General features: G+C 46.6%; 1 protein-coding gene and 1 non-coding gene across 6 annotated transcripts in view; both read right to left on the bottom strand.

Annotated features, from left to right (window-relative positions):
* Positions 1–22,984, bottom strand: part of RNFT2 (ring finger protein, transmembrane 2) — a 115,216-nt gene that overhangs the window by 70,967 nt on the left and 21,265 nt on the right. For all 5 annotated transcript variants that reach the window (XM_008957814.3, XM_008957818.3, XM_008957817.6 and 2 more), the window contains exons 6-7: positions 15,446–15,546; positions 3,044–3,197 (exon numbers count right to left, since the gene is read on the bottom strand). In XM_008957814.3, the coding sequence (XP_008956062.3) occupies positions 3,044–3,197; positions 15,446–15,546 (255 nt within the window). The remainder of the gene's footprint in view (positions 1–3,043; positions 3,198–15,445; positions 15,547–22,984) is intronic.
* On the bottom strand, positions 185–288 carry LOC117975503 (U6 spliceosomal RNA). The gene has a single exon (XR_004665789.1). It is a non-coding gene; the product is annotated as a U6 spliceosomal RNA (small nuclear RNA).

Below are 22,984 nucleotides of genomic sequence, written 5' to 3'. Positions count from 1 at the left end.
CCACACTCAGCTAATTTTTTAAATTTTTAGTAGAGACAGTGTCTCGCCAGCAGGCTTATCTTGCCCAAGCTGGTCTCAAAGTCCTGGCCTCAAGCAATCTTCCTGCCTCAGCCTCCCAAAGTGCTGGGATTACAGGTTTGAGCCATTGGCCACCACACACGGCCCTATTTTTTTTTTAATTAAAAAAAATATAGAATGCTTCATGAATTTGTGTGTCATCCTTGCACAGGGGCCATGCTAATCTCTGTATCGTTCCAGTTTTAGTATATGTGCTGCTGAAGTGGGCATGATGTCCACATTTTTTTTTTTTTTTTTGGAGACGGAGTCTCGCTCTGTCGCCCAAGCTGGAGTGCAGTGGTGCGATCTTGGCTCACTGCAACCTCCGCCTCCCGGGTTTAAGCAATTCTCCTGCGTCAGCCTCCCGATTAAGTAGGACTACAGGCGCATGCTGCCACGCCCAGCTAATTTTTTTGTATTTTTAGTAGAGACGGGGTTTCACCGTGTAGCCCAGGCTGGTTTTGAACTGCTGAGCTCAGGCAGTCCACCCGCCTCTTCCTCCCAAAGTGCTAGGATTACAGACGTGAGCCACCGTGCCCAGCCGATGTCCACACCTTAATGCCTGGAACCTGTGAATGTTACCTTCTGTGGCAAAAGAGACTTTGCTGATGTGATTAAGGATGGGAGATGAGCCTAGATTATTCGGGTGGGGCCAGTGTCATCACAGGGTCCTTATAAGAGGAAGGCAGGAGGGCGAGAATCAGGAGATGCGACAATGAAGGCTGAGGTGTAGGGGGAGGGAGAGGGAGAGAGGAGAGAACGCTCAACCTGCCATCACTGACTCGGAAGACGGAGGAAGAACACAGCCCTGCCAAAACTTCTGTTTTCGCCGCAGTAAAACCCATTTTGGACTCCTAACCTCCAGAACGATAAGATAATAAATTAATGTTGCTTTAAACCTCTAAATTTGTAGCAATTTGTCACAGCAGCCACAGGAGACTAACATGCTGGGGGAATAAATACCTCTGCCTCTCTCTCCTCTTGGGCTTCCCATCAGCTGAACCCAACTGGAAGCTGATGGGCACAGGAGCCCATTGATATAGTTCGCGCAGGTCAGCCCCCTGGGCAGAGAGCAGGGTGAGAAAGATGGAGGGTGTAGCTGAAAGGGCCAGAGGAAGTCATTTAGCTGGAAAACTATTACCCCATTTTACAGATGAGGGCACTGAGGCTAAGTAATTCATCCAAGATTGCACAGCTAGTCAGTGCAGAGCTGGCAGTCATGAAGATTAGACAACACAGGTATTGTGAATCACTCATTGAGCAATTACTATGTGCAGAGTGTGGAGCAAAGCACTCTATATTTCCCACAACCAATAGTTCTTACAAAGTGAGTACTTTGGAGGAAGGCGCTATTGTTATTTTCAGTTGACAGATGAGGAAACTAGGTTTTTGTCACCTGCCCAAAGTCACACAGCTGGAGAGGCGCATGGCTGGGATCTGAACATAGATGTGTCTGATGCCAAAGTCCATGGGCATAGCCATCAGGCCATGCTGCTTTCCAGTGTCAAGTGCGTGGTGCCGACCTGGAACCCTGCATGAGCTCAATGGGCAAAAGGTCCTCGTCATCATGGTCTTGGGGAGGGTCAATGGGAGGCATCTTAGGAGTTCCCCAGGCCTGTTGTTTTCCCTCTGGCCTTTCTTCTCCACATCTCTTTTTTTTTTTTGTCTTTATGCCATTTTGCGTTTCCTGGCACTGCCTTTGGGTACCAGAGCTGCGGCTTCATCTAAGAAAACCTCAACAGCCTAGGATTTTGGCTCAACTAGAAACCAGGGGTCCTGGGGCTGAAGACTGGTACTAGACTGTGGCCTGTTAGGAACCAGGTCGCACAGCAGGAGGTGAGCAGTGGGTGAGCAAACATTACCGCCTGAGCTCCGCCTCCCATCAGATCAGCTGCGGCAGTAGATTCTCCTAGGAGTGGGAACCCTATTGTGAACTGCACATGTGAGGGATGATCTAGGTTGTATGCTCCTTATGAGAATCCAATGCCTGATGATGTGAAGTGGAACAGTTTCATTCCGAAACCATCCCCACCCTGATCCGTGGAAAAACTGTCTTCCATGAAACCGGTTCCTGGTGCCAAAAAGGTTGGGGACCACCATGTTAAGTCACACAGTGGAGAAAGGGAATGGACATGAAAGGTGAGAGGACCAAAACAGGCCCAAAGATTGGGGTTATGGGTTGGGTTAGTTACCACTCAAGATCGATGGTCACTTCCAAGCTGCTCTGCTGCCAAGCAATGCCTGGGACATGTCTCAGCTTTCTGAACTTGAAAGATGGCTGTTTTTACAGAATGGAAAGCAGGAGACTTCAAACACTCTTTAGTCCAGCTGCTTCGGTCCAGATTCCCTTTGGGTCACCTTACAGAGCCACTGGCAATCACTATGTCCTACAGGTGATACCTTGTCTGAGCCCTGCTCAGTCCTCTGAACTCCAATGTCTATTCCCCAAGGCCTCTTCATTCCAACACCTGCCTGGAGGCCTTTCTCTATGATACACTGCAAAGCATCATTGCCCTCACTCCCCACTGCAGGGTCTGTGGCAGACATCACTAATCAATCATGGAGCTCTTTCCTTCTGAGCCTCAGTCCCCTCTATAAAATGAACTCCTGGAAGCCACGAAGAGTCAAAACCTATTAGGACTCTCCTTCCCTGGGAGAAGCAGGTCCCGGGGCATGCTAACATGCTTTTTTTTCCTCTCTCAGGTGAAATGTGGATGAAAATTGCATCAAGGGTAGCTGTGAACAACCTAACTTAGGAAATGCACTTGGAAACTAGAGGTGTGACAAAGTGGTGATGACAAAGAGCCATGCTCAGCTTTGTGGAATTAGAAGAGGTGGGTGACAGGAGCTATGAGCTCAGGCTCTGTTTATTTTATATGCTGACATCAGTCCACCCTCATCCATTCTTTCCTCCTCAGAAGGCAACCTGAATCCTCTGCATGATCCATGTGACTGGGGCTACCTGGTGGCCGCAGCCAGTGCCTACCTTGGACTTGACGGCCAGGATGATCTTGGGCAGGGCCACGATGAGGCACTTGAGGGCGATGGTAATGTACTTCAGAACAAAGTCTGCGATCCCCACAATCCATAGCAGGTCAAAGAAGTCCAGCGTCTCCAGGTTGGGCTTCAGGAATATGAGGCTGGGGGGAGGATTGAGAGAGTCAGAAGGTTCCCTTAGGGCCAGGCCTCAGCAGCTCCTTCTACTCCCTCAGGAGCCTTCTAAGTATCACCTGTAGAAAGAGCGCTGAACTGGGAGTCAGACGTCTGTGTCCTTTTCCTGAATCTGCTACTCACCTGCTGTGTGACCTCACGTGGATCTTTTAACCTCTCTGAGTCTTAGTTCCCTTGAGAGTTAAATGGCCATATTGGCCTGGAGTTTCATTAAGGTCCTTGTTTTAGTCCTTTTCTTGTGTTGCTATAACAGAATACCTTAGGCTGGGTAATTTATAGAGGAAAGAGGTGGTTTTGTTTGTTTGTTTGTTTTTGAGATGGAGTCTTGCTCTGTCTCCCAGGCTGGAGTGCAGTGGCATGATCTCGGCTCACTGCAACCTCCACCTCCCGGGTTCAAGTGATTTTCCCGCCTCAGCTTCCCAAGTAGCTGGATTACAGGCACCTGCCAACTCAGCTGGCTAATTTTTTGTATTTTTAGTAGAGACAGGGTTTCGCCATGTTGGTGAGGCTGGTCTCAAACTCCTGACCTCAAGTGATCCACCCGCCTCAGCCTTCCAAAGTGCTGGGATACAGGCGTAAGCCACTGCTGTTGGCCAGAGGAAAGAGTTTTATTTAGCCCAGGGTTCTACAGGCTGGGAAGTTCAAGGGCATGGCACTAGCTTCTGGTGAGGCCTATTTTTCTGGTGCATCATAACATGAAGGAGAAGGCCAAAGGGGAAGCAGACAAAACCCCAGGGGTGTCCTGGCTTTATAAGAACCCACCCTCACAGGAACTAATCCATTCCCATGAGACTAATCCAGTTTTACCAGAGCAAGAACTCACTGTCATGAGAACGACACCAAACCACTCATGGAGGATCCATACCCATGACCCAAACACCTTCTGCTAGGCCCCACCTCCCAACATCATTGGGGATCAAATTTCAACATGAGTTTTGGTGGGGACAAACCCAACCATAACAGTCCCCTCTAGTTTTGTGGGTCCACAACAGGCTTTACGAGAGGAGGCAAAAGGAAGGAAGGAAGAAAGGAGGGAAGAAAAGAAAGGGGGAGGAAGAGAGGGAGGAAAGGCAGGGAGGAAGGAAATTAGGAAGGCAGGCCAATACTATGAAGGAGCGGGGGAAGCTGATGTGCCGGGAACTGTGCTAAGCTCTTTGCTCACTGTGTCTCACTAATCCTCACGACTGTCCTGTGCAGTGAGTGTTGCTTATCTCCAGTTTATAAATAAGGCACTGAGGCTTGGAGAGGTGGTCAGCTGCCCAAAGTCACACTACATAAGCATAAAGGCGTTGGTATCAGACAGACTTGAACTTGAATCCAGGCTTCTCCATTTATTGGACTCTGGGCAAATAAAGTTATCTCTGGAAGCCTCAGGGTTCTCATGAATAAAATGGGAATTGTTCCCTTCCTCATGGTGTTATTGGCAGGATTTGATGAGATAATGGACAGATTACAGACCCTGTGGTGCAGCAGTGATGATGACAGTAACATTATGAGGCAGGTACTTTTATCCACCCCATTTTGCAGATGAGGAAACTGAGGCACAGAAAGGCAAATATGTGGAAGGTCCTAAAAATATTAAGGGACAGAGGTGGCCTGGAACCCAGACATCCTGGCTGCAGTTACAGTTCTCCATCCATACTCTACAGCTGAGTAGTGTAAACCTATCCATGACCAGATATGTGAAACCTCATGTTCAGTTTCTGTACTTAACTCATTGGAGACAGACAACAGGTGGCTCTCAAACTGGCACTGGTGAAGAGACCACACTTTGAGTGGCACTGCTCTCCAACACCCCCCAAGAGGGGGATGTTCTTTGTAATAGTGGCTAAAATATCCTGGCTTTAGATGTCATGCAGGCCCTGCTCTGTATATTTTATATGTCTTAACTCATGTTGTCTTCCCAAAGACTCTATGAAGTAGGTACTGTGAATATACCATTTTGAGGCTGGGCACGGTGGCTCACGACTGTAATCCCAGCACTTTGGGAGGCAGAGGCAGGCAGATCACTTGAGGTCAGGAGTTTGAGACCGGCCTGGCCAACATGGTGAAACCCTGTCTCTACTAAAAATATAAAAATTAGCTGGGCATGGTGGTGCATGCCTGTAGTCTCAGCGACTCAGAAGGCTGAGGCAGGAGAATCACTTGAACCTAGGAGGCAGAGGTTGCAGTGAGCCGAGATCATGCCACTGTCCTCCAGCGTGGGCGACAGAGTGAGACTCCTTCTCAAAAAAAAAAAAAAAAAAAAAAAAAAAAAAATCCCATTTTGAGCTGAGGACACTGGGGCACTAAGAGGTGGAGTCACCTTCCTGCAGCATCTCGGGTTGAATGTGGAGCTTAGATTGGAACCAGTACTGAACCCACGCTGGTTCCTCTCCTTTCTTCCCGCTGGATTACAGGCTCTGGGCAAGGGCCAGACTGAATCCCATCTGTCTCCTCCAAAGCAGGGAGAAGTACACTCAGCACAGAATGGATGCTTTCTATATGCTTTGGAAATACTCAGCTGGGCTGGGGGAAAAGGGTGCAAAATGAGGCCTCTATTCTAGAATCCTAAGAACGGATTGGTCTGGGTTATTTTGAGTAGGGCAAAATTACTGACAAGTCACTCACAACACCTTCAGTGACCCTCCCACATCCCCGCCCTGTCTCCAAGGAATTCCTCACCTGCAAGTTGGAGTGGTCATCCAGGTCATAACACAGGGAGAGGTTTGTGGCCCTGAGCTCCCGTCTTTAGCTCTGCTCTTGCCCTTCCTGGGATATCCCAGGCTGGTTGGTGGATTTCCACACTCTGCCAAATCTCCAATGCTTCCATGATCATGATCAAATGAAGATCTGCCTTATCCTTTCCATTTTATCTTGGACACAAGTTGGTGTTCAATCCATCTATCTGGGTTTTATTCTATCATCTTAGTGAGTTTTTTTGTTTGTTTGTTTTTGCTTTTGGTTGGGGGGTGGGTGCAAAAGTGTTTTTCTATGGATTCATCAAGTCCAATCATTTCTAAAGTACTCTACAAACTTTAATGGACTGATATATTTTATTGTCAGTTTTGCTCCTCCTTAGGCACCTCCACCAATAATTACGAGGTTTTTTTTTTTTTTTTTTTTTTTGAGAGTCTCGTTCTGTCGCCCAGGCTGGAGTGCAGTGTCGCAACCTTGGCTCACTGCAACCTCCATCTCCTGGCTTCAAGCGATTCTTCTGCCTCAGTCTCCCGAGTAGCTGGGATTACAGAGGCCTACCACCATGCCGGGCTAATTTTTATATTTTTAATAGAGACAGGGTTTCGCCATGTTGGCCAGGCTGGTCTCAGACTCCTGGCCTCAAGTGACCCACCCACCTTGGCCTCCCAAAGTGTTGGGAATACAGGCGTGAGCCACTGTGCCCAGCCTAATTATGATAATTAATCGTAAAAGAATCATATTAATTGTGATATATGTCCAATGTTTTATTGTTTACCCAGTACTTTAATGAGTCTTATGACATGCGGCCTTCCTAACTAGCCTGTAGGCAGATAAGGGAACAATGTGGACTTGGTTCCAATTTTGCAAATCAGGAAACTAGGGAAGGCTCAGAGAGGTGACATGACTTGCCCAAGGGCACAAAGCTGGGAAGTGGTAGAATTAAGGCTCTGATGTTGGTCATCAGACATCAAATCCTGAGAAGATTCAAGCTCAGTGGTAAGTGCCGCCTCCAAGGCGGCACTCCTTAGCAAGGGCTTCATGAAGTCTCAGTGTCCTCACCTGTGAAATGGGTCCCCAGGAGGCCAAAATAAGGTAATGGTTGTTGGTGTCACATACAAGCACCCTCTAGACTGGTGACTTCAGTAAGGACAAGGACTCAGCTATATTGCTTCTCTCTCTCTTTTTTTTTTTTTTTTGAGACAGAGTTTCACTCTTGTTGCCCAGGCTGGAGTGCAATGGTGCAATCTTGGCTCACCGCAACCTCTACCTCCCCGGTTCAAGCGATTTTCCTGCCTCAGCCTTCCAAGTAGCTGGGATTACAGGCATGTGCCACCACACCTGGGTAATTTTGTATTTTTAGTAGAGACAGGGTTTCATCATGTTGGCCAGGCTGGTTCAAACTCCTGACCTCAGGGGATCCACCCACCTCAGCCTCCCAAAGTGCTTGGATTACAGGCGTGAGCCACCGCACATGGCCTGTTGCTCCTCTCTTAAGCTTCTCTCTCTCTTTCTGTGCACCAGTTTGACTCAGCCTGCTTTGATGGGGGCACAGACGTCTGAGACTGGGAATATCATCATACCCAGAAAATGGCATGAGCTGGAAATTCATCCAAGGTTCTGGGAAACTCCACCTCCTCCACCCTCCATCCCCTCCACCCTCCACCCGGACCTTGACATTCTAGACCATGCACTGAATGCAGCGTATGAGATCTGTGTTGATGCCTCAGAACTGAGTCCTCAAATTGCTTTTATGGGTAGCCTCAGAAGATGGCAAAACCACTCAGTCCTTAAAGTTCGTTTTCAAAACAGATGGATGTGATCTGAAAGGCTGACTTGAGTTTCATCCCTGTCCTAGAGGTCCTCTGGCCAACCCTACCCCCAACCATCCACAAAAGAATCTTCCCTCAATTCTGACAGCTCTGATAGTTTCCACAAACAGCAATCACGTTCTGATTAGCATTCACTTATGCAGTGATCTCTAAATACTTTTTTTTTAAATGAAGCTAAATATATTCTGCTTACAGGATTATTTTTCTTTCCTAATTAATTCTTTGGTGTTAAAATAACCATTCTTTTATGAAATGATGTCAGTGGTAGATGATCTTTTTTTCTAATTGTGGTAAAACACACATAACAGAAAATGTACCGTCTTAACCATTTTTACGCGCACAGTTCAATGATGCTAAGTACATTCACATTGTTGCATAATCATCACCACTATCCAACCACAGACCTCTTTTCATCTTGCAAAGCTGAGACTCTGTACCCATTAGCAGTAACTCCACATTCCCTTCTCCCCCCAGTCCCTGGCAACCGCCATTCTTTCTGTCTATAAATTTGACTACTTTAGGTACTTCATGTAAGTGAAATCATACACTTAATGTCCTTTTTTATCTGGCTTATTTCAATTCACAAAATGTCCTCAAGTTTCATCCATGTTGCAGCATGTGTCAGAATTTCCTTTCTATTTAAGGCTGAGTAATATTCCACTGTATGTACGTACCGCAGGGTGTTTATCCATTCATCTGTCAATAGACACTGGGTTGCTTCTACCTTTTGGCTATTGCATGATGATCATTTTAAAAATATGTTTTTAGTTGCAAAAAGCAAGCAGATATCTACATGGTAAACCCCTGGACTTTGTTGTGGGTCAATTTACTGGTTTGTGAAATCTCTAAGTCTGGGACTTACACAATTTTGTATCTGATGTAGCGATGTGATTCCCATCACCCTTACACCCTCTACAGATTCTTCCAAGTAGTTGCATTTAGGGCCTCTGCTGAGCCTGTGACTATTCTGAGATGTGCTCACCACTGCCATCCTCAGGGAAAGCATCCACATCCCCACTGGACTCTGCGACCCAGCCCCTCTGGACCATGAAAAGCCAACCAGAAGCGCTCTGTCTTTAATTTTAAAGGAGAAACAGAGACTGCCAGTGAACGGCTAAGTCATGCCAAGAACTGAACATCAAATTCCAGGAAGTCCCTGGTCCCTGCCCTTTCTCGAGGCTTGTTGTTTGGTTTTCCTAGGATTGTTTGAGTCCCTGCATGGAACAATGCCTAAAGGAAGAATTCCCTGTTTGCTTAAGTTAGTAACCCAAAGGGCCCTTAGTTGATATGTTTTCTTAATATAGTCCTGGGCACACACACAGGAAGTGTCAATAGACGTTACTTGCGGCTGGGCATGGTGGCTCACGCCTGTAATCCCAGCACTTTGGGAGGCCAAGGCGGGCAGATCACCTGAGGTCAGGAGTTCCTGACCAGCCTGGCCAACATGGTGAAACCTGTCTCTATTAAAATTATGAAAAATTAGCCGGGCGTGGTGGCTCATACCTGTAATCCCAGCACTTTGGGAAGCCGAGGCAGGTGGATCACAAGGTCAAGAGATCGAGACAATCCTGGCCAACTTGGTGAAACCCTGTCTCTACTAAAAATACAAAAATTAGCTGGGTGTGGTGGCATGTGTCTGTAGTCCTAGCTACTTGAGAGGCTGAGGCAGGAGAATTGCTTGAACCCAGGAGACGGAGGTTACAGTGAGCTGAGATTGTGCCACTGCACTCCAACCTGGGCGACAGAGCAAGACTCTGTCTCAAAATAAATAAAGAAATGCTCCTTGCATTTGTTGACATTTCTTGTGCATTAAAGTGATATGCTGGTAAATGAAAGAGTTGTAAAATGGCATGTTCTGCACACTACAACTTCCACAACAAATATGTATAAATATGTAGAGAAAAACGTTAGCAGAGTTGCTGTTAGGTGACAGAATTGGAGGTGTTTTTGGTCCTTTTTAAATGGGTTTTCCAATTTTCACAATTAAAAATAAATTACTTTTGGGCTGGGCGCAATGGCTCACACCTGTAATCCCAGCACTTTGGGAGGCCGAGGCGGGTGGATCACGAGGTCAGGAGATGAAGACCATTCTGGCCAATATGGTGAAACTCTGTCTCTACTAAAAATACAAAAATCAGCCGGGCGTGGTGGCACATGCCTGTAATTCCAGCTACTCAGGAGGCTGAGGCAGGAGAATCGCTTGAACCAGGGAGCTGGAGGTTGCAGTGAGCCGAGATGGCGCCACAGCACTTCAGCCTGGTGACAGAGCGAGACTCTGTCTCAAAAAATAAAAACAAAATAAAATAAAAATTACTTTTGAAATTAGAAATATAAGTAACTTTACAAATTGTGACCAGGTGTGGTGGCCCATGCCAGTATTCCCAGCACTTTGGGAGGCTGAGGTGGGAGGATCGCTTGAGCCCAGAAGTTCAAGGCTGCAGTGAGCCATGATGGCACCACTACCTTCCAGCTAGGGCAACAGAGCAAGACTGTGTCTCCAAAATAAAAGAAATCTGAGATACTCATTTATTTGACAAATATTGATGGGGCAGCAACTATGGGACAGCATTGTATAGGCACCAGGGGAAACAAACTCACTAAAAAACATCGGAGGCTGGCAAGCAGCCCTGAAGGAACTCAGGAGGGAAACTGTTGACCGTTCGAGATGTTCATGGGAGTGAGTGAGATTCTGCCTGCTTCATTTACGTGGGCAGATTTGTGGAGGAAGTGTCTCGTTTCAAAAGAATTTCCAGGTGCATGGCTGCCAGGGTGACAGGGATATTTTAAGGAAGCTGATGATAAGTCGGGGCTAAGTAATCCATTCAATTTCCTGTGCTTTGCCTCCCCACTTGCCCCACCACATTGCATAGAACTCTGAGTCAATGTCACAGAAGAGGGTGCCCACATCATGGGACATGTATTTGGGGTGTAGGAGCAAGAAGCCCTGTTACCTTGTCTCTGCACAGCCCAACCCAGATGGGGTAGACATTTTTATCACTTAACATTATTTAAAAAGCACTGCTATTACTATGTAAAAAAAAGTGTCCATTACAAAAAAATTATAAAATACAGATAATTCTAAAGAAAAAAATAAAATTGCTCATATACGTATATAATTTTTTTTTTTTTTTTTTTTTTTTTTTTTTTTTTTTTTTACGATAGGATCTCATTCTGTCGCCCAGGCCAGAGTGCAGTGGTGTCATTATGGCTCACTGCAGCCTTGACCTCCCAGGCTTATGTGATCCTCCCACCCTAGTCTCCAGGGTAGCTGGGACTATAGGTGCACGCCACCATGCCCGGCTAATTTTTGTATTTTTTGTAGAGATGGAGTTTCACCATGTTGCCCAGGATGGTCTCGAACTCCTGGGCTCAAGTGATCTGCCCATCTCGGCCTCCCAAAGTGCTGGGATTACAGCGTGAGCCAACGCACCTGGCCTATCCACATGTTTAACGTCTAGAGGACCACTGTTAATATTTTAGGTCAGGAGTCAGCAACCTTTTCCTTTAAAAACAGAGAGCAAATATTTTTGGCTTTGTAAGCTATATGGTCTCTGCCATAACCATTCAACTTTGTTGGAGCACAGATGAACTCATAAATGATACGTAAATGGATGGGTGTAGCTGTGTTTCAGCAAAATGTTACTAATAAAAATGGGTGAATGGCTGTAGTCTGCCAACCTCTGTTTTAGTGAGTATCTTTAAGGACTTTTAAAAAGTACAGGCATAAATGAATGAAAGAATGAATGAATGAAAAAAGAAAAAGCTGGTCACAATGGCTCACATCTGTGAGCCATTTGGGAGGCTGAGGTGGGTGGATCACTTGAGGCAAGGAGTTCAAGACCAGCCTGGGCAACATGGAGAAACATCTCTACTAAAAATAAAAAAATTTAGCTGAGCATGGTAACATGCGCCTGAAGTCCCAGCTACTTGGGAGTCTGAGGTGGGAAGATTGCTTGAGGCTGGGAGGTCAAGGTTTCAGTGAGTGTGATCACACCACTGCACTCCAGCCTGGGTGACAGAGCAAGATGTTGTTTAAAAAAAAAAAATGAAAAAACAAAGAAAAAAGACATACATACTTAAAACAGCTTTTAAAAGCTGTTACATTCATCAGATGGGGGAAAAATCAAATACAGTCATACATCGCTTAATGACTGGGACATGTTCTGAGAAACACATCCTTAGGTGACCTGGTCCTTGTGTGAACACCACAGAGTTGACTTACACAAAACTAGTTAGCACAGCCTACTACACATCTAGGCTATATGATATAGCCTATTACTCTTAGATTACAAACCTACATAGCTTGTTACTGTACTGAATACTATAGACAATTATAACACAATGGTATTTGTATATCTAAACAGAAAGGGCACAGTAAAAACACCGTATAAAGGATGAAAAAAGGTACACCCATATAGGACACTTACTATCACTGGAGCTTGCAGGACTGGGAGTTGCTCTGGGTGAGTCAATGAGAGAGTGGTGAATGAATGTGAAGGCCTAGGACATGACTATACACTGCTGTAGAATTTACAGACACTGTACATGTAGGCTACACTACATTTATTTTATTTTATTTTGAGATAGAGTCTCATTCTATCACCCAGACTGGATGCAGTGGCGCGATTTTGGCTTACTGTAGCCTCTGCCTCCCGGGTTCAAATGATTCTCCTGCCTCAGCCTCCCAAGTAGCTGGGATTACAGGCTCCTGCCACCACACCCGGCTAATTTTGGTATTTTTTTTAGTAGAGACGGGGTTTCACCATGTTGGTCAGGCTGGTCTCAAACTCCTGACCTCAAATGATCCACCCGCCTTGGCCTCCCAAAGTGCTGGGATTACAGGCATGAGCCACCATGCCCGGCCGTTACATTTATTTTAAAATGTTTATTTCTTCAATCATAAATTGACCTTAGCTTACTGTAACATTTTTACTTGGTACACTTAGTTTTTATTTTTTGACTATTTTATAATAACACTTAGCTTAATACAGATTGTACAGCTGTACAGAAATATTTTCTTTCTTTATATCCTTATTCTATAAGGTTTTTCCTATTTTTAAAATTTTTTGTTACAACTTAAGACATAAACGTACACCTTAGCCTCACCCTACATGGGGTCAGAATCATCAATATCACTGTCTTCCACCTCCACATCTTGTCCCACTGGAAGATCTTCAGGGGCAATAACACCCATGGAGCTGTAATCTCCTACGACAGCAATGTCTTCTTCTAAAAGGCACTGCCTAAGGCTGCCTTACAGTTAACTTTGAGACGGAGTCTCACTCTGTCTGAAGTGCAGTGGCGTGATCACGGCTCACTGCAACCTCTGCCTCCCGGGTCCAAGCAATTCTCTGGCTCAGCCTCCCAAGTAGCTGGAATTATAGGCACCTGCCACCACGCCCAGCTAATTTTTGTATTTTTAGTAGAGACAGGGGTTTCACCATCTTGGCCAGGGTGGTCTTGAACTCCTGACCTCGTGATCTGCCCACCTTGGCCTCCCAAAGTGCTGGGATTACAGGTGTGAGCCACTGCGCCCGGCCAACTTTTATTTTTTACAAGTAGAAAAAGTATACTCTAAAATGACAATGGGTGGGCACTGTGGCTCACGCCTGCAATCTCAGCACTTTGGGAGGTTGAGGCAGGTAGATCACCTGAGATAAGGAGTTCGAGACCAGCCTGGCCAATATGGCAAAACACTTTCTCTACTAAAAATACAAAAATTAGCCGGGCGTAGTGGTGAGCACCTGTAATCCCAGCTATTTGGGAGGCTGAGGCAGGATAATCACTTGAACCTGGGAGGCGGAGGTTGCAGTGAGCCGAGATCACACCACTGCACTCCAGCCTGGGCGACAAGGGCAAAACTCGTTTCAAAAAGAAAAAAAAGAGAGAGAGAAAAATAAAAAAAAATGACAATGAAAAGTATAGTAAAAATATAAACCAGTAACATAGTCTTTTATGATCATTATCAAGCATTAGGTACTGTACATAATTGCATGCACTCTACTTTTATATGACTGGCAGGACAATAGGTTTACCCCAGCATCACCACAAATACATGAGTAAGGCACTGTGCTACAGCGTTATGATGGCTGCAATATCACTGGGTAATAGAATTTTCCAGCTCCATTATAACCTTATGGGACCACTGTTGTCTATATGGTCCATCGTTGACAGAAACATCATTACGTGACACATGACTGTAATATAAAAGGCCAAACTGGGCTGGGTGCGGTGGCTCATGCCTGTAATCCCAGCACTTTGGGAGGCCGAGGCCGGCGGATCACCTGAGGTCAGGAGTTCGAGACCAGCCTGGCCAACATGGTGAAACCCCATCTCTATGAAAAATACAAGAATTAGCTGGGCATGGTGGCAGGTGCCTGTAATCCCAGCTACTCAAGAGGCTGAGACGGGAGAATCACTTGAACCTGGGAGGCATAGGTTGCAGTGAGCCGGGATTGCACCACTGCACCCCAGCCTGGGCAACAAAGAGTGAAACTCCATCTCCAAAAAAAAAAAAAAAAGGCCAAACTGTGCAAAGTAAGTTTCTGATCTCCAGTGCCCACCAAGAGGCAATTATTATTTCTAGTTTCTTGGTTGTCCTTCCAGAAATATTCCAGACCTGCACTATTCATACAGTGTTCACTAACCATTTTGAACACTTGAAATGTGGTTAGTTGGAACTGACATGAGCTGTATATGTAAGATACCAGATTACAAAGAGTTAACGTGAAAAAAGAATGTAAAACCAGGGGCAGTGGCTCATGCCTGTAATCCCAGCACTTTGGGAGGCCAAGGCAGGTGGATCACGAGGTCAGGAGTTTGAGACCAGCTTGACCAATATGGTGAAACCCTGTCTCTACTAAAAATACAAAAATTCGCTGGGCGTGGTGGCACATGTCTGTAATCCCAGCTACTTGGGAGGCTGAGGCAGGAGAACTGCTTGAACCTGGGAGGCGGAGATTGCAGTGAGCTGAGATCGTGCCACTGCACTCCAGCCTGGGCGACAGAGTGAGACTCTGTCTCAAAAAACAAGAAAAAACAAAAAAAAAAACCAAAACATAATTTTTATATCGATCATATGTTGAAATGACAATCTTTTGGGGCCAGGTGCGGCGGCTCACACCTGTAATCAATCCCAGCACTTTGGGAGGCCAAGGCAGGTGGATTGCCTGAGCTCAGAGGCCCGAGCCCAGCCTGGGCAACACAGGGAAACCCCATCTCTACAAAAAATGTAAAAATTAGCCAGGTGTGGTGGCATGCACTTGTAGTACCAGCTACTTGGGAGGCTGATGTGGGAGGATCACCTGAGCCCTGGGAGGTCGAGGCTGCAGTGAGCCATGATCACACCACTGCCAGCCTGGGTGATGCAGTGAGATCCTGTCTCAAAAAAAAAGCAAAACAAACAGACAAAACAAAAAACAAATATTTTTGATATACTGGGTTAAATAAAATCAATTATTATAATTGATTCCACCTGTTTCTGTTTAGTTTTCAGTAACTAGAAGATGTTAATTTACCTATGTGGCTTGCCTTGAAATTCTACTACTGAGTGCTGGTCTAGATATATATGAGTAGTAACAGCAGGGTGGAATTTGGAAGTTACAACATGACATAGAGCTTGTGCCTCATTCTCAAGTGAAAGGGTACGTGCCCCAAGCCCAGCCAAGTGCCCTACTCTCCCACCGTGGGGGTTGGATTCCCATGCTCACCTGTTGTACAGCTGCTGGGAGCTGAATGTATAAAGCACATAGAGGGTGTTCCCCGCCAGAAAGGCCAGGATCCACAAGATGACCAGCACTGACCTCTTCTCCTGAAGACAAAGCAAGAGATATGTGATATCAAAGGTGCATGTGGCAGAACCTTCCAGAATGTACCCTGATGACTGGCAGCTTTTCACTTTGTCAACATTTTGAAGGAAGTGGTGCTGAAGGTGAAAGGAAGGGCATTGGCACCTTTCTATTCCACTGATACCCAAGCGGTGGTCACGGAGAAGGTGGCAGAATGGTGGACATCTGCTTGAAAAACTATCTAGAAAGGCAAGAGAACACCATGGTTCGCAGCAGACTCCAGAGCAGGATGGCACACATTCAAATCCCTGGTCAAATCCTGTGTGGGAGCTGTCCAACTCCAGGCAAGTTATTTAAACTCTTTCAGTTTCCCTTTCCTCATCTGTAAAATGGGTATATCTTAGTATCTACCTTATAGAGTTGTAAGAATTAAAGTACATAAAATGCTGTTAAGAACTAAAGCACAGAGAGGTTAAGAAACCTCAAGGGGCTGTGTTTTAAGTCTCAGTGTCTTCATTTGAAAATGGGGTTGTTAAAGATTAAATCAAATTTTTTATTTTAATTTTTTTTTCTGTTGCCTAGGCTGGAGTACAGTAGTGTGATCATAGCTCACTGTAACCTTGAACTCCTGGGCTCAAGTGATCCTCCTGCCTCAGCATCCTAAGTAGCTAGCACCACAGGCAGGTGTCACTATACCTGGCTAATTAAACAAAAATTTTTTATTTTTTTTTAGAGACAGAGTCTTGCTATTTGGCTCAGGCTGGTCTTGAACTCCTGGCCTCAAGTGATCCTCCTGCCTTGGGCTCCCAAAACACTGGAATTACAGGCAAAAGTCAAATTTTTAAATGCAAACATTCAGTCTGGTACAGATTCGTATTTAAAGCTTGCTAAGGGGTAGGACTGATTATTAAGAGTTTACAACCCAGCAGAAGATTCAGATCTAGAGGTTGGAAATTTCTGCTTTCACTTTTTCTAGGGAAGACCTCTGGCCCACTGCCCTGGACTGACCATTCCATGGAATGCCACAGTGTAGAATTAAATCCAAGCTTATATACCTAATTCTCAAAGCCCTTCACAATCCAGCCCCATTTCTCCTTCTTCAGCCTCATTCCTGTCTAGTCCCCAGGAAGACAAATTGGAAATCCTCAGTTTGCTGTTTCCCAGCAGTTTCATAGCCTGACAGCAATCCTAGGAAATGTCTGAAGGAGATGCAAAGGGGGGCGTGTTCCTGCCTATGTACCCTGGGACACATAGGCAGATCCCTCTGCTGTTGATTCTCAACAGCTCGTGCCTTTTTTCAGACTGGAGTGGCTGCATTGCTGGAATAAGATGAGGTCATAACTTTCCCAGTGTAACCTTCCCTGTGGTTTCGGTAAATGCTCAATACACAGTGTCTCCAGACACAGCTCAGTGCCCCACGCACTGTTATGATGCACATTTCCAGAGAGTGGACGAAACAAATGCATCTCCATCCACCCATTATTCCAGGAGCAGTCAAGGTTAATGATGCTAGAAACCACCTCCAACCAACCAACTGCTCTTATCAATGTGATTAATCCACCCGGCAGCTCTTTTTACTCCAATGAATAATAGATTCCAGTTTAATTCTCTATGAATCCAAACCAAAGGTGAATAGGAAGAGGGAATTAGCAATGTTCTGGGAAGACAGAAACTGAAGGACAAAGGAGGTAGTTCTCTCCTAATCAGCTGCGACGCCTAAGCTTACTAAGGGCCATGTAGACCTGCTCTTATGGAAGATACGCACATACAGGCAAAGTGTCACCTGTGTCTTCATGAGCATCAAGGACCCCTGGAGGCCCGTCCATGGATACAGAGATCCTCTCAGCTCCTAAAATTTAAGTCAAGGTGCCATTTGGATGTTACTGCATTTGAGACAGACCTAGCCCCCAAAGCTGCCTCCTACTGTTTTGTTTGTTTGTTTTTGAGACGGACTTTTGCTCTTGTTGCCCAGGCTGGAGTGTAGTGGCGCAATCTCAGCTCATTGCAACCTCTGCCTCCTGGGTTCAAGTGGTTCTCCTGCCTCAGCCTCCCAAGTGGCTGGGATTACAGGCGCCCACCACCATGCCCAGCTAATTTTTGTATTTTTAGTAGGGACGGGGTTTCACCATGTTGGCCAAGCTGGTCTCGAACTGCTGAACTCAGGTGATCTACCTGTCTCAGCCTCCCAAAGTGCTGGGATTATAGGCGTGAGCCACTGTCCTTGCCCCCTCCTACTGTTTTAACAACAGCAGAAAGGAGTTTGCATAAAGAAGATGAGACTAAGGGTCAGGAAGGACCTCTGACTCTGTCCCCAACTCCGAACCTCAATGTGCTCATGTGCAAATGGAGACTGGGTTGTCCTCCATGCTGCATGGAGGACCAAGTGCTTTTGAGAAAGCAGATGATGCTATAGAAGGGTCAGTGAAGCTGGTGATTATTATGGGATCACCTGTGCAGGAGAAAGCACAGACTTAAAAAAAAAAATTATTTCCATAGGTTTTTGGTGAACAGGTGGTATTACATGAATAAGTTCTTTTGTGGTGATTTGTGAGATTTTCGTGCACCCATCACCTGGGCAGTATACACTGAACCCAATTTGTAGTCTTTAATCCCTCACTCCCTTCCCACTCTTTCCCCCAGAGTCCCCAAAGTCCACTGTATCATTCTTATGCCTTTGCATCCTTATAGCCTAGCTACCACTTATGAGTGAGAACATACAAAAGGTTTAGCTTTTCATTCCTGAGTTACTTTACTTAGAATAATAGTCTCCAATCCCATCCAGGTTGCTGCGAATTCCATTAATTCATTCCTTTTTATGGCCGAGTAGAATTCCATCATATACATATACCAGTTTCTTTACCCACTCGTTGGTTGATGGGCATTTGGGATGGTTCTACATTTTTGAAATTGTGAATTGTGCTGCTATAAACATGAGTACGTAAGTATTTTTTTCATATAATGACTTCTTTTCCTCTGGGTAGATGCCTAGTAGTAGGATTGCTGGATCAAATGGTAGTTCTACTTTTAGTTCTTTCCCCCCCGCCCCCCTTTTTTTTTGAGATGGAGTCTCGCTCTGTCACCCAGGCTGGAGTGCAGTGGCGCGATCTCGGCTCACTGCAAGTTCCAACTCCCAGGTTCACGCCATTCTCCTGCCTCAGCCTCCCGAGTAGCTGGGACTACAGGCGCCTGCCACCACATCCAGCTAATTTTTTTTTTGTTGTTATTTTTTTTTTTTAACTGAGATGGGGTTTCACTGTGTTAGCCAGGATGGTCTCGATCTCCTGACCTTGTGATCCACCCACCTCAGCCTCCCAAAGTGCTGGGATTACAGGCGTGAGCCACTGCGCCCAGCCTAGTTCTACTTTTAGTTCTTTAAGGAATCTCCACACTGTTTTCCATAGTGGTTGTACTAGTTTACATTCCCACCAGCAGTGTAGAAGTGTTCCCGCATTCATGCCGACATCTATTATTTTTTGATTTTTTGATAATGGCCATTCTTGCTGGAGTAAGGTGGTACTGCATTGTGGTTTTGATTTGCATTCCCCTGATCGGTAGTGATGCTGAGCATTTTTTCATAAGTTTGTTGGCCATTTGTATATCTTCTTTTGAGAATTGCCTATTAACATCCTTAGGCCACTTTCTGATGAGATTTTTTTTTTTTTTCTGAAAGCACAGACTTTTGAAAACTAGCTCAATTAAATGTTTCCTACATGCCAGGCACCATGCTAAACATTGCCTTCTTTTTATTTTTTCTTAAACAGAGAAGGTCTTGTTCTGTTGCCCAGGCTAGAGTGCAGTGGTGCAATCATAGCTCACTGCAGCCTCAAACTCCTGGGATCAAGCAATCCTCCTGCTTCAGCCTCCTGAGTAGCTAGGATGACAGGCACATGCCCCCACACCTGGCTAACTTTTTTAAAAAACTTTTGCAAGCCAGGTATGGTGGCTCACGCCTGTAATCCCAGCACTTTGGGAGGCTGAGGTGGTCGGATCACCTGAGGTCAAGTGTTCAAGACCAGCCTGGCCAATGTGGTGAAACCCCATCTCTACTAAAAATATAAAAATTAGCCAGGCATGGTGGCATGCACCTGTAATCTCAGCTACTCAGGAGGCTGAGGCAGGAGAATCACTTGGTAATCTTGGTGGTGCACACCTGTAATCTCGCTACTTGGGAGGCAGAGGTTGCAGTGAGCCGAGATTGCACCACTGCACTCCAGCCTGGGTGACAGAGTGAGACTTCATCTCAAAAAAAAAAAAAAATTGGTAGAGAAGAAAGGGGTCTTGCTATGTTGCCCAGACTGGTCTCAAACTCCTGGGTTCAAGGGATCCTCCCGCCTCAGCCTCCTGAGTTGCTGGGATTACAGGCATAGGCCACCATACCCAGTACTTGTGCTAAACACCTTGTATGCACTATTTCTTTCTTTGTTTTTTTTTTTTTTTTGAGATGGAGTGAAACCATCTCAAACCATCAAACCATCTCAACCCAGGCTGGTGTGCAATGACACAATCTTGGCTCACTTCAACCTCCACCTCCCAGGTTCAAGCAATTCTCCTGCCTCAGCCTCCCAAGTAGCTGGGATTACAGGTGTGAGCCACCATGGCTGGCTAATTTTGTATCTTTTTAGTAGAGACCGGGTTTCACCACATTGTTCAGGCTGGTCTCGAACTCCTGACCTCAAGTGATCCACCTGCCTTGGCCTCCCAAAATGCTGGGATTACATGCATGAGCCACCGTGCCTGGCTCTTTTCTTTTTTTCTGTTTTTTTTTTTTTTTTTTGAGACAGTCTCACTCTGTCACCCGGGTTGGAGGGTGGTGGTGTGATCTTGGCTCACCGCAACCTCTGCCTCCCAGATTCAAATGATTCTCATGCCTCAGCCTCCTGAGTAGTTGGGATTACAGGCGTGAGCCACCGCGACCGGCCTGGATGCACTATTTCATTCAATCCTTTCAATGGGTTTGTGAATTGGTGCCAACAGGCTCTTTTCCAGAGGCGGCACCTGAGGCTGAGATCACCAAGGTAACCTAATTGAGGGTCTGCAGGTGGGTGGAGGAGCAGGGATTTGAACCTGGAATGAGCACGGGCTCAACTACCCAGGTGCAAATCATGATGCCATCACTTGCACTGGCTGTGTGACCTCAGGTAAGGAACTTAGTGTCTCTGAGCCACTGTTTCCTCAGTGGGAAAATGACAGAAAAATGATTTTGTTTCCCTCCCAGGTTGCTGGGATGAACCTGCTGAGATGAGCAATGGGCTCAGTACTGTGCCGGGCACGCAGTTAGTGCTCAGCAGACACAGAGGACATGCAGGAGGATGGTGGTGAAGCTCTATGTCCACCCAGCAGCATAAGAGGAATGGCCATAAGCATGAAGGTGGAATGAAAGTAACCTAATGGGGCCGGGCATGGTGGCTCACGCCTGTAAACCCAGCACTTTTGGAGGCCAAGGTGTGCGGATTACCGGAGGTCAGGAGTTTGAGACCAGCCTGGCCAACATGGTGAAACCCCGTCTCTACTAAAAATACAAAATTAGCTAGGCGTGGTGGTGTGTGTCTGTAGTCCCAGCTACTGGGGAGACTGAGGCAGAGGAATTGTTTGAACCTGGGAGGCAGAGGTTACAGTGCGCCAAGATCATGCCACTGCACTCCAGCCTGGGCAACAGAGCAAGATTCCGTCTCAAAAAGAAAATAACAAAAAATGAAAGTGAGCTAATGAGCTGAATGTCTGCGGCGTAAAGGGACTGGGCTAGGTGTACGTGGAGGAGATGCTGCTGTTGGAGGGGAGAAAGAAGGAACATTCAGGGATCTACCCAGGGGTGATAGACAGAAGAATGGCCTCCCTAGGAGGCTGAGGTCAGAGGATTGCTTGAATCCGGGAGTTGGAGGCTACAATGAGCTATGGTCATACCACTGCACTGCAGCCTGGACAACAGAGCAAGACTCTGTCTCTAAAAATTATGAAATAAAAGAAGAGGTTTTGGTGAGATCATGGCGGATGGGAGGCAGGACTAGATTGCAGCTCCAGAGAGAGCAGCGGGCGGCAGCTCGCATTGTGAATTATAGCACCAGATTGACTGCAAGGACAAACCAGCAATGCCGAGAGGACCCACAGACTCTGAAGGAAACGGACTGCTCCTGCAGGACCCAGGAGAGCCCCCAAAACTGCGAATGCCCCAACTGCGGAAGTGGGAAAGGGAGACCCTCCTCTCCCGAACACTCACCCTCACGGGGGAAGCTGAAGGTCTGTTTGCAGGAGAAGTTTCCAACTTTATCTGGCGCTGAGTCAATTTGGAAAGCCGAGCAAAATACAGGCGTAGAGGAAGCAGCAGCAAGGCCCTGGGAGCTCACTGGGTCCCCCAGCAGCCCATTCCTGTCTGGCACCACGGGGATCCAATGGGTAGGAGCAAGGGCTAAAACTCCACAGGGAGAAGCAAATCTCTAGCTGAACTGTGTAACAAGTTGAACAGGGTAAGAAGCCTCCTGGCCAGAACTCAGGAGAGGGTGCAAATCCAGTGTGCAGACTCCACAGCAGCGGCACCAACTAAACCCTCTTCTTTGGCAGCTGGGAGGCGGATAGTCTGGGGCAGGTTTTCAAGCCCCTATCGCTCTCCACCTGGAAATGGTCTGGGGGCTGTTGTGGTGGGCATGGTGGGAGTGAGACCGGCCCTTCGTTTTGCAGGGGAGCTGGGTGAGGCCTGTGACTGCCAGCTTTCCCCCACTTCCCTGACAACCTGCATGACTCAGCAGAAGCAGCCATAATCCTCCTTGGTACACAACACCAGTGACCTGGGAATGTCACCTACTTAACCCATAGCAAGACCTGCCCAAGGAGAGTGAGAGGTCAGAAGCGCCTAGCCTCACCCCAACCCGATGGTCCTTCCCTCCTACCCACCCTGGTAGCGGAAGACAAAGGCCATAGAAACTCGAGAGTTCTAGAGCTCCACGGGTTCCTCGCCACGCTACCACAACTGATGCTCTCTGGAAAGCGCCACCTCCTGGCAGGAGGCCAACCAGCACAAAAATAGCGCATTAAACCACCAAAGCTAAGAACCCTCGCGGAGTCCATTGCACCCTTCACCACCTCCACGGCAACAGGCACTGGTATCCATGGCTGAGAGACCCATAGACAGTTCACATCACAGGACTCTGTGCAGACAATCCCCAGTACCAGCCTGGAGCCAGGCAGACTCGCTGGGTGGCTAGACCCAGAAGACAGACAACAATCACTGCAGTTTGGCTCACAGGAAGCCACATCCATAGGAAAAGGGGGAAGAGTACCAAAAAGAGGGAAAACCCCCTGGGACAAAAGAATCTGAACAACAGCCTTCAGCCCTAGACCTTCCGTCTGACGGAGTCTACCCAAATGAGAAGGAACCAGAAAACCAACCCTGGTAATATGACAAAACAAGGCTCTTCAACACTCCCCCAAAATCACACTAGTTCACCAGCAATGGATCTAAACCAAGAA

Source organism: Pan paniscus, chromosome 10, assembly GCF_029289425.2.
Source record: "Pan paniscus chromosome 10, NHGRI_mPanPan1-v2.0_pri, whole genome shotgun sequence".
NCBI classification, from domain to species: Eukaryota; Metazoa; Chordata; class Mammalia; order Primates; family Hominidae; genus Pan; species Pan paniscus.
This window is presented reverse-complemented; position numbering and strand designations above follow the sequence as displayed.